This window comes from Myotis brandtii, unplaced genomic scaffold (assembly GCF_000412655.1).
Source record: "Myotis brandtii unplaced genomic scaffold, ASM41265v1 scaffold61, whole genome shotgun sequence".
Lineage (NCBI taxonomy): Eukaryota > Metazoa > Chordata > Mammalia > Chiroptera > Vespertilionidae > Myotis > Myotis brandtii.
The window spans coordinates 3547581-3559884 of record NW_005370318.1 but is presented as its reverse complement, the minus strand read 5'-3'; the positions used below and the strand labels follow the sequence as shown (position 1 = coordinate 3559884).

General features: G+C 38.1%; 1 protein-coding gene across 4 annotated transcripts in view; it reads left to right on the top strand.

The window, feature by feature from the left end:
* Positions 1-12304, top strand: part of TPX2 (TPX2, microtubule-associated) — a 62046-nt gene that overhangs the window by 34296 nt on the left and 15446 nt on the right. For all 4 annotated transcript variants that reach the window (XM_014550705.1, XM_014550707.1, XM_014550706.1 and 1 more), the window contains 7 exons: positions 1948-2076; positions 3167-3295; positions 5114-5235; positions 6593-6744; positions 7756-7927; positions 9811-9952; positions 10586-10802. In XM_014550705.1, the coding sequence (XP_014406191.1) occupies positions 1948-2076; positions 3167-3295; positions 5114-5235; positions 6593-6744; positions 7756-7927; positions 9811-9952; positions 10586-10802 (1063 nt within the window). The remainder of the gene's footprint in view (positions 1-1947; positions 2077-3166; positions 3296-5113; positions 5236-6592; positions 6745-7755; positions 7928-9810; positions 9953-10585; positions 10803-12304) is intronic.

Genomic DNA, 12304 nt, shown 5'->3' with positions numbered 1-12304 from the left:
GCAGGCGGGGAACCTTGGCTTCCTCCATCACTGGAGCAAGCAAGCCTCCTGTTCGCTTCAGCTGCCTGGCTGCCGGCCGCCATCTTGGTTGGCAGTTAATTTGCATATCGCCCTGATTAGCCAATGGAAAGCGTGCCGGAGGTACGGTTAATTACCATGTTTGTCTATTATTAGATAAGAGGATGATGGTTTAGATGGATAGGCTGAAAGATGGCCAAAACTACTTTGACAGAGAAGTTAAGAATCAACAAGTCTGTAATAATAATTTTTTCATGGAGGTGTTACTTTACCAGTGAGACCAGTGAAATAGAATAGAAACTCAGTTTCCCATGTATGGGTATGGTATATGACAAAGAGAGTACTGCAGACCCGTGGGGAAAGTGGTGTGTTTTTTTTCCCCTTTTTTAAGTTCCCTTAATTAATACTTGGATAGTGGATATCCAAGTAGAATAAAAATGAAACTTGGTCTCTACCTCACTGTATATAAAACGGTCAGTTCTACGTAGATTACAGATATAAATGTGAAAGCTAAAACTCATATAAGGCAATATAGGAGAATATAGTTATGAGCTTAGAATAGGGAAAGATTTTTTTGAATAGGATACACATAGAAAAGCACTGACCATAATGGGGGAAGAGGTTGATGTATTTTGAGCACTGTTAACTAAATGATACTATAAAGAGTAAAAAAGCCAACCCCCATAGTGGGAAAAGATACTTGTAACATAACATTTACAAACAACTCATTTGTAGTATGCAAAGAGTCTCTACTAATCAATTAGAAAAGGATTGACATTCCACAGAAAGCAAGCAAGAGACTTGAACTACTTAGCACTTTATGAAAAAGGTTAACCAAATGGCCAATAAACATGTGAAAAGTTGCTCTGTCCACTGGTAATCAGGGAAAAGCAAAATAAAACCACAGTGAAGTTCTACAAATCATTTAATATGGCTATAATTAAATCATCTGATAATACCTAATGTTCAAGTGGATGGTAGACTGTTATAAACTTGCCAGTGTAAGCATAAATTGATTCAAGCACTTTGGAAAAATGACTTGAGTTGTTTTAACCAATGTCCTATGACCCAGTAATTTTACAACTTAAGATATCCAACAGCAGCATGTGTACTCTGCACCAAGAACTTGAGAATCAACAGTAGACGGGATAAATAGTGGTACATTCGTGCAATGAATGCATCATTGAAAACTGAGTTAAAGCTACATGAATCAACGTGAATGAATCTCACAAACATAACGATGGGTGAAATAAACGAGACAGAAAAAAATACTTGCAGCAGTCTGATTGCATTACATAAAGGTTTATTTTTTTGTTTCTTCCCTTAATGTACTAATCTTATATGGTGAAATGATAGAGAAAAAGTAATGATTACTATAAGACAAGTCAAGATAGCTGCTTCCAGTGTTCTGTTTCTTAGGTTAGGTCATGATTTCATGAGATTTCATTTTGTAATCTTTTAACTTAATTTTTGTTTTGTGCATTTTTTGGTATGTGTTATATTTTAACTGTGTGGCTATAAGTAAAAGGAGAAAATAAATACTATGGTCAGTTTCCAGGAGCTCTGATCTCTAATTTCAATTCTGACAGCAGTTAGTTATGTAACAGGATTGGTCAAGTCACCTCATCTTTTTTTACTTTTCTCACTTATGAAAGAAAGAATTCTGCTAGGTGATTGCCAGTGCCTTAAAAAAATCTCAGCTTTATTGAGGTCTAATTTACAAGTACAAATGCATTTAAGTACTAATATTTATGATGAAATTTTTATAACAGTAAAACAAGAGATTAGACGTTTAGAGTTGAAATAATACCACTAAACTTTTTATAGCTCTTTGTAGTTTGACATACTTTCACATTTCTGAAGAACATTTACATATCTGTAGAAGATAAATTCATTTCAGATAAATTTTTGTCAATTCCTTTACCATAGACGATCTGTTAGACTCTCTGCTCAGAAAGCTTTGGCACAGAAAGAAAAACACCATGTGAAAACGAAAGCCAAGAGATGTCCTACTCCTGTAATCATCAGTGAAACTCCACCCCCCAAAAGAATGAAAGTGTAAGTAGCCACAGCTTTTGACAGTTGGCATAGGTTTTACCTCTGTTTGCTCCTGAGGTTAATAGCAAGCAGAATATATGATGCTCTTATTTTTATCAGTTAGGAATGCATTTTACCTGTTCAGCTAGAGTGGTTTACAGAATAGTTATTTATTTGCTTCACAGAAGTTTACTGTTGGCTTTGGTTCAGTGGTTGAACAATGCTAGGGCAGCATCTCTGTGAGTCAGCTTTTATTTCTTGCTTGTTCCTCAAGATGGCTGCTCTGTTTCTTAGCTTCTTCCTTGTGTTTGTTGCCTCGTTCCCACAAGATAGCTGCTATATCACTAGGTATCAAGAGAAGAAGGAGGCAAAGGAAGAGGGGCAGCACCACCTATATCACAAAAGTAAAATATTTTCCAGAAACTCTTGTTTTATCTTAGTTGCCCAACTGTGTCATGGATCCCTCCTAGGTGCAATAGAGACTATTGATGCAAGTACAATACTTTTGCCTTTTTCCATCGTCGCCCCAAACACAATTGGCGTTCTGTTAATAAAAAAGAAAATGGAATCGATATTGGAAGGCAACCAGCTGTCTGGCATTTGTGCATTGGATGATGAACAGTTGGAATCCCTCTTATCCTCTTGAACCTTCACCAGACAACTCTTATATTGATTTCTATTGGTGTTCTTAAAGTTTACCTCTTATAGATGATCTGATAACCACTAGTTACCTAGCAGTAGAAGAATCTTGTGGTTGAAGTATGCTTGTTGTCTTAGAGTAGTGGTTCTCAACCTTCCTAATGCCGTGACCCTTTAATACAGTTCCTCATGTTGTGGTGACCCCCAATTTCATTGTTACAAATTGAACATAATTAAAGCATAGTGATTAATCACAAAAACAATATGTAATTATATATATGTTTTCCGATGGTCTTAGGCGACCCCTGTGAAAGGGTCGTTTGACCCCCCAAAGGGGTCTCGACCCACAGGTTGAGAACCGCTGTCTTAGAGAGTGAAAATTAAAGTCATATGCAATAGATTTGGGGAGGAGGCTTGAGCAGGGTATAATTTAGGGAATTAAGAGGATATTTTTTGTTCTTTTGAACTCAAGTTCTAATCAAAAGAAGTCAGAAGAAGAGAAAGATGGCATTGCTCCTTGTCAAGATACTTCTGGAAAGAATGAGTCTTCCCCAGAGAAAGCCAAGGAGAGACGTACTGTGCCTGGCATGCCACCTGTAAGGTATGCTGCTTTCCTGAATTTAAACAGTCAATAGAGGAAAATTGCAAATGGGTACATCTCCAGTCTATTTGTTGTACGTGGAGCTTGGGAAATGCCTGAGGCTATAACCACGGTGAGGTGAATTGTTTTATAACCCGGTGGGTACCCAAGCCTTAAACATTGGGAAAAATATATTATTAAAGCAAATTGATAGAAATATAAAAGGAAAAAGTAAAGGTTCTTACTATCCAACTTGAATGTTTTTATTTCACCAAGCTCCCTTCTAGTTTTATTCAAGTAAAATACCTATTTTCCCAATCAGTATGTAAACAACCTTTGGGTTTGCTTTATTCACTCACTATGAGACTTTGATTTATTTATTTTTCTGTACTACTATAAAATCTTTACATTTATCCTCTTTTGGTAGATTGTTAATATTCTCATTATATTTAAACATTTTCTGTTAAAAATGTAGTTTTTAATTTTTTATTATAAGTAGTTAGTGAACATCTTTATAGGCAGAGCTTTTTCTTTAGAGTAATCTCAATTACTAGTTTTATGGTTATTCATATAGCCAATTTTATTTTAGAAAAGAATATATAAATTTACAGTGCCATTGGTTTTGAATATTATTATTTCCTTGTCTCATCTGCCACCATAGCCAGTTTGGCTCAATGGCTAGAGCATTGGCCTACTGAGTGAGGGCTTCCAGGTTTGATTCCGGTCAAGGGCACATGTGTGGGTTGTGGGCTCAATCCTCAGTAGGGGGTGTGCAGGAGGCAGCCGATCAATGATTCTCTCTCATCATTGATGTTTCTGTCTCCCTCTCCCTCTCCCTTCCTCTCTGAAATCAATAAAAATATATTAAAAAAAAAATGTTCCTGCCCTGCCCTGTGCGGCTCAGTTGGTTGAGTGTCATCCCGTGCACCAAAAGGTGCCTGTTCGATTCCCTGTCAAGGCAAACCCCCATCATCAGGGTGCATGTGGGAGGCAACAGATCGATGCTTCTCTCTCACATTGATATTTCTCTCTTGCTCTCTTTCTCTTCCTTTCCTTCCCCACCCCTAAAATATCAATAAAAAATGTTCCACATTTAATTGCTATATTGTTGATGGCATTTAATTATTTTAATTTGTATTTACCTGATTACATTGTATAACAACATTGTATTACTGTTATTGTAACGTCTTTTCCATATTTCCTCTTGGGTGAATTTTCTGTTTCCTTTTTTGTTTGTTACTAAGAATGGCTACTCTAACTGGAATGTTTACTATGTGTCAGGTACTCAGAAACATTATCTGATTTAATAGTCACAAACATTCTGTGAAGATGAGTATATTCCTCATTTTACAGTGGAGACACCTTAGGCTCTGAGAGGTTAAATCATTTTCTCAGGATCACATAGGCAGAAAATGAAATGACAGGGCTGAGATTTGAACTCTCTGGCTTTACTCCTAAGTCTATTCTCTCTATCACAGTATATGTTCTGTATATATTATTAACCTTTGGCCATATTTGTTGCAAAGATTTTTCCCATTCTAGTGGCATTTTAATTTTAGCTTTTCTGGTGGCACAAAGCTAATCATGACATAGTCCAATTTGTGGATCTTTTGGAACATCTTGTCTGTTTTAGCTATTTTCTGAAAATTTGTTCAGTATTAAGGTATAAATTGTGCATCTGGATTATTTTTCCCATAGGTTATCTAATTAAGTTTTTGTTTGGGTAATTATTGTATCACAGGTTTAAAATCTAATCTATATAATGCCTTTAGATTATTTTGAACCATTGAGCCTCTTTCTCCTCTTCTCTCTTATCTCCTTTATTGATTTGCCCTTTAGACAGAAACTTCTAAAAAGTACTGAGGAGCAAGAGTTGGAGAAGAGCATGAAAATGCAGCAGGAGGTGATGGAGATGCGGAAAAAGAATGAAGAATTCAAGAAATTTGCTCTTGCTGGAGCAGGTCAGCTTGGCTTTGGTTGAGACTGATTTATGAGGGGGTGCTTCTCATAATCTTGGTAGGGTTTTTTGAAGTCTCTGTCTGCCTTAGCCTTAGTTGGCATAAAATAACGTTTATTTAGAAGGCTGGACCATCCCTGTGATTATTCCCTATAACATGTTACATACATTGACCCTTTCTTAGAGCATGCTGTTCCTTCTCTAACTGTAGAAGTCACACCCATCTTTTTATTTTTTATTTTTTATATATTTTATTGATTTTTTACAGAGAGGAAGGGTGAGGTATAGAGAGTTAGAAACATTGATGAGAGAGAAACATCGATCAGCTGCCTCCTGCACACACCCTACTGGGGATGTGCGCGCAACCAAGGTACATGCCCTTGACCGGAATCGAACCTGGGACCCTTGAGTCCGCAGGCTGACGCTCTATCCACTGAGCCAAACCGGTTAGGGCAAACCTATCTTTTGAGACCTTTTCCCATGCCTTCATTTCTTCAAGTAGAATTGATTTCCCCCTCCTTTTTCCTCCTAATTCTTTTTGTTTATAGTAGAAAAAGAGAGACTAGGATTAAGACAGGAGATAAAGCAATAGGGCAGGCCAATTGTCCCATTTTATCCTTGGTAGAGGAAGAGGAAGTGGAATGATTTCAGTTGTGGCTATGGAGGAAAAGCATGACTGAGGGAACTGAAGGATCAGAGCTCTGCTTTGCTCTTGCATGTTTATTGGTGGAGTTGAAGCTATAAAGCCCTGCTTACCGGGTTGAAGGAAGCACCCCTGGAGTTTATAGTGTTTCCTTCTTAGAGATGTTTAGTTAAGTGTGCCTTTTTAAAAAATATATTTTTATTGATTTTTACAGAGAGAGAGAAGAGAGAGAGAAACATTGATTGGCTGCCTCCTGCATGGCCCCCACCTCAGATCAAGCCTGTAGCCTGAGCATGTACCCTGACCAGGAATCAAACAGTGACTTCATGGTGCATGGGTAGCCGCTCAACCACTGGACCACACCAGCAGGGCTAGTTAAGTGTGATTTTAAAGTCAGTTGAGATCTTTGTCTATCAAAAATATTCCAGCTACTCATTGTCTTCAGACCTATGGCCACACCTGGGAGATGGGATTTTTCTTCCTGTCCTACCTCTTTAACAGTTGGCATCTGACCAAAGGGCCTCACCTCCAACAGTACTCAACTTAATGAATAAGGCACATATATTAGTGTCCTTAGGACTGTTTCAAATATTGGGTTACATGTAAAGAGTGAACAAAGTTAGATCCATGGTAATAGAAAGACCAAAAAGAATGGATAAAGTGAGATTTACTAATGTTCTCTGTGTAACCTGAGTGTTTTGCTCTGCTCCTCACTCAGGACAACCTGTGAAGAAAACAGTGAGCCAGGTAACCAAATCAGTCAACTTCCACTTTCGCACAGATGAGCGAATCAAACAACATCCTAAGAACCAGGAGGAGTATAAGGAAGTGAACTTTACATCAGAACTGCGAAAGCATCCTCCATCTCCTGTAAGTTGATGGACTAAGTGAATATTCCTCTTACTAATTTAGTGAGGATTTTAGCTGTAACATTTGTGGTCACTACTTACAATAATATAATTGAATTAAGATCTGAATTCTCACTTTGCCTCCTGTTAGCTCTGTGATCTTGGATAAATTACTGTCTCTTTGGGAACCATCTTGCCAAGTTGCTGTGCAAACTGAATCGATAATATACACAAAACACATAGAATTATGGGTGGCAAATCATAAGCACAGGCTTATTACAGCTCGTGCTGTTACAAAATTCTTGAAAAAGTTTTGTTTGCAAAGCTGTGTACAAAATATAATACCATTTATGGGGAAAATGGCTTTGGGGCAGACCACTCCAATCCTATGCAGTGTTGTTACCGGAGCACTAACAAAAACTAACAATCCTAAATAAAAATTCTAAGAATCTCTACTTGCAATTTCAGTCATCATCATCATTTGTTGAAGTCAGTCTTTCAGTCTTAAACCCTGGGTGTGTTCTTTCTTTGAGATGTAGGTTTTGGAAAAGTGTTGTTTTCAGTCAGAGACCAATTTAATCAAAATCAGTGTTCCAAGGAGTAGGCTTCTTCACTCAGTTTTGGGAGGGTGTATAAGAGTCTGATTCAGGCTTTTACACACTGGACCTGGTCACTCCCAGAATCCTAATCAGTTTTTAAAAAATGGATTAGGGATAGAGTATCTTTTAAGCATTTTTGGTTCCTTCTAATTCTAAGAAGATTTGCTCTTGATTGCTTTAAAACATTAACATACTTATAAAAGATCACTTTATGTACTATTGTAGAACAATTTGCTAAGTGCTAGATTATTTTATTTTTTTTAAAGATGGGAATAGACTGGTAACCTGTGCTCAAAGACTGACAGGTTTAAGAGTAATAATTCTTAAGGTTTTACACGAGCTCTTTTCCTTTTGATTCTCTGCTGAATATGTGACTTGTGGTACATCTGAGCTTCTATAACGTTTCATTTGGGGAACAACTTCTTTCTTTACAGGCCCGAGTGACTAAGGGATGCACCATTATAAAGCCTTTCAACCTGTCCCAAGGAAAGAAAAGAAAATTTGATGAAACAGCTTCTACATATGTACCTATTGCACAGCAGGTCGAAGCCTTCTATAAAGGAACCCCTAACAGATATCACTTGAGGAGCAAGAAGGATGATATTAGTAAGTTTCTTACCGATATCATAGCTGGCTGGAGTCTCCCCTAGAATTCCTTTTGCTTCATCTTAGGCACAAATTTGCCTTTAGTTGATATCCTAGTTTTTGAACTAAAGTATGGTATGTACCTATATGCAATCTTAACTTATTGTTGAGCATTTTCTCAAACCACCCAGCTATCTGTCCACTTATGCCTATCAATCACTTGATCCTTCTGGTCAGTAATAAGGGGAATCAAAGATATCTTTGCTATATATCAAAGTGTCATGGTGCATTTATTTACTGATAGAAAATGAAGGCATTCCATTCATTCAAGGTTGTGTGCTTTTTGTTCAGTGATTCAACAAGTTTCTTTTACTACTACAGACCAAGTACTTTGTTGGGTGTTGAGGGTATAGAAGTGAACAAAATGGACTTGGTGCTACTCAACATCAGGTTCTAATTCAGTGAGAGAGATGAACAAATAGATCATTACAAATTATTCTAAATGCTATGAAAATGAAAGGAGATGTCAGAGTTAAAAGATGTGGAAGATAGGTAGAGTGTGCCTGCGTACTAAGAAGTTCCTGGCAGAGAAGCTGAAAATAGAGGAGAAAAAGAAGATAACCAATTGTTAAATCCCTGCACAGGCAGGTAGAGGAGGAGTACTTATCATAGCTCTCATTCTTTGAAAGGAGGATGGAAGAGTGAGAAGAATGAGTGCAAATGCTGGTGGGTGTATAGATTTGGTGGTGAACAAATGAGAGAATTCTAATCTAATAGTTTCTATTTTTTATGAAAATAATTTCTATAAGAAGGAAGGTAAAAAAGTTTAAAAATAGTGGTATAAAATAGTTGTCCAGTGTATAAAGCTAGCATTATGGATAAAGCAGAATCTGGTCATTTTGCCTTTGAAGGTCTCAGTTATTTCTGCCCTTACATAGGCATTGTTTAGTGCTGTGTCAGGTAGCCAGACAAGCTTAATACTGTTCATTTGTCAAATTTTATATTAATGAAAATAATAATTTTTTTTATCCTAATGGAAATTTAAATATTAAACATGACTTTTCAAATAATATATGACTTTTAGACTCGGATATGTCCTGCTCTTATAATCTCAGTACTGACAAATTACAGAAAGTAATTTTTATTTAAAACTTTTTACAGTGATAGCTAAATAATGGTTATGTATATACTTGAAGCCTGGCTTCTTTATAAAAGAAATATATTTGGTTTCTACCTTCTTATCTTATGTGATAAGTTCTAAATTAGAGAACTCATTCTTACATAATAAAACTGACATGGTTGCCCCTGACCCAGCAAATCAGTATTTTCTATGAGTAGTAACAATGGTCTTTTTTAAATTTTTATTTTTATTGAATTTATTGGGGGAACATTGGGTGATGGTCTTAATATTGATGCTTTGACATAGTTTACTTTGTCCATTTAACTTTCTGTGCGAGGTAGTCTTGATACTTTGATATAGATGCTTTTAGGGAGTTTATAAAATTGGGAATTGTTACTTGGTCTTTAGAAAGGCCTTATTTTTAAAGCAGGAATAAGTAAAAATCTTACTTGTCAATTACAAGCAAAATAGTTAGCATTGCCAATAGAAAGGCAGTATAGGCCTGTGCAGTGATAAGGAATTCATCAGACATGGGTGGTTTTTAAGTTCAGAAGTTAATAGTAGAGTTTACCAAAAGTTTACCTTCATCAATCATACCCCTCAGGAAAGAGTGATAGGGAAGAAGGGACTGCATATTTGTCAGGTTGCCTGATGTGAACTGAGCTGAATATGGAGGGCCAACCACTCTGTGGTTGGGCCTCTCTGGGTTGCCAAGATGAGTTAGCACCTACAGGTAAATGGGGTCTTGAGGAGCCAGGTGAATGTCTCTGATCTCGGTTTACAGCTCTGTTACCCACCAAGTCTACTGTGGCCAAGATTGTCACAGAACCACAGACTCCTGTGTTGCAAACCAAACAGCGCACAAGGCCTGTGACCTGCAAAAGTGCAGCGGATCTGGAGGCCGAGGAGCTCGAGAAACTGCAACAGTAAGTACCACTGGCAGTATCTGAGGAAGAGTTTAAGAAACCGCCTGCTCTCTTTTCAGTTCTATAAGGGGACAGTTGCTATTTTTCATGCCATGGGAATTTACAGCATTTGAGTTACCAGCTCTGTAGGCTGTGTCCCTGCCTCTATGATTAGTTCTGAAAGTGGGAATATGGAGATGTCCTGGAGTGTAAACTGATAAAAAGCTAATGCAGAGGTTGGAGTGGGAGAACTTAGTTATGATTCCAGTTAGGGAGTGTCCTCTGAGGTTAGTTTAGGTAGATCCTACTCTTTCATGGCTACCCAAGGGATTGTTCATGGGAGGAAACTGGAACTTAATATGGTTAGCACTGGATTTGTCTCCTATATCCTCTTTCCATTTCTTTTTGTACTTTTGAGAAGGGGGAGCTTCCCCTGTGAAGAGAAACCCCAATCATTAAAGTGGTGGGAATGTTAGGATTTTCTTATTCTTTGCTCTAGAGGTAGAAATAATGACTATGGAGAGAAATTTTGCTCTGCATGATGGCTAAGCTTAATGATTATTGTTTTTCTGTTTGGCCTACTTTGTTGTTTATGTATTTTTTTTTAATTATTAAAATTTTGGGGGGGATGGCATTTAAATTCTCACCTTACAGATATAAATTCAAAGCAAGGGAACTGGATCCCAGAATTCTTGAAGGTGGGCCCATCTTGCCCAAGAAACCGCCTGTGAAGCCACCCACTCAGCCTGTTGGCTTTGATTTAGAAATTGAGAAAAGAATCCAGGAGCGTGAGTCAAAGAAGAAATCAGAGGATGAACACTTTGAATTTCATTCCAGACCTTGCCCGACTAAGATCTTGGAAGATGTTGTGGTAAGAATGGTTGAGGCCCTGCATTCTGACAAAATTGTCCTGCTTATGACCAAATATCCACCCACTTATACATATTTGAATATATACTATGATCAGGGCATCATATTAGGAGTTGTAGGTGATAAAGAGACATATCAGAGGTAGATTTTGTTCTCAGGAAACTTAAAGTCCAATAAGGGAGACAACATATGTGTGAGTAATATAAAATGAGACAGAAGTGTTCTCAGAGAGATGGCAGTTAGAAGAATTATAGGAATTCAATGGAGATAATGATTTCTCCTAGGTGGAAGGTTCAGGGAATGATTTTGGGAGGAGGAAGCATTTGACTTCATCCTTGACAATATGGAGTAATAGTCATCCTCATCATGTTGTCACTGTTGTAGTAGCTGACACTCTCAGTATGTGCCAGGCACTGCCCTACGCCTTTTTCGTATATTAAGCCATTCATGTTGACCATGGCCCCTCCAGGTGGTTTAGTCTAATTATCTCTAGTTTGAGATGAGGCAGTTGAGGCCCAGAGAGGTTAAGTAGCATTCCGAGGACACTCAGTTAGTAAACGGTGGAGCAAGGATAATAATTCAGGCACTCTGGCTCCAGAGTCTGTGATCCTAAACTGTCATTATATTGCTTCTCCATTACAAGGTAGAATTTGTACTTATAGAAATGCAAATGAACTCACGAGGCATTCCAGGCAGTGGGGGTGACAAAAAAAGCCTGAAGGTAGAAAACAGGACAGCTACTGGAAACTTAGTGGGTCAGTTAAGCTGGAAAAAGGAAGCCTATATATTAAGAGGAGCAACTGGAAACTAGATGTGAAAAGTGGGTTACTTTATTTTGATGATGGGGAAGAGATGCCACAGTCCAAGAATAAGTAATGGAGGTCAGCACCGGCTTAAGTGCAAAGATGGTTTTTAGATGAATTTCCGTGCAGATGAAGAAGCACCCTCTTCCCTTGGTTTGGACCTACTTATGTTCAGGTGCTAAGAACATTGTTCCCCTGTCCTCTTTCTTGTTTACCCTTTAGCATCACCGTGGTTTCAAGTGAAACTGTTCACCAGTGTTTATTACCTTCAACTTTTGTTTATTCTGTTTCTTAGTACTAAGTCAGAAGCAATTTGAAGTTATATTTTCCAGGCTTTAAAAAGCATGATAATGCTTAGAAATGGTTCTTCCCCTCTTCCTACGTGATGTCTTTCAGTTGAGAACTTTCTGCATGAGACCTCTTTTCTACTCACAATGGTTGTTGTTATTTTTTTCCTTTTCCTTTTTTTGGTATGATGCACATCTATACTATCTATACTAATAAAAGGGTAATATGCTAATTAGACCGGGAGACCTTCTGGACGTCCTTTCGGACAAAGCCATGGTGGTGGGGCCAAGGCAGAGGTGGTTAGGGGTGATCAGGCCGGCAGGGGAGGGCAGTTGGGGGTGAGCAGGCCAGCAGGCGAGGGACAGTTGGGGGCGAGCAGGAGGGCAGGGGTGGCAGTTGGGGGCGATCAGGC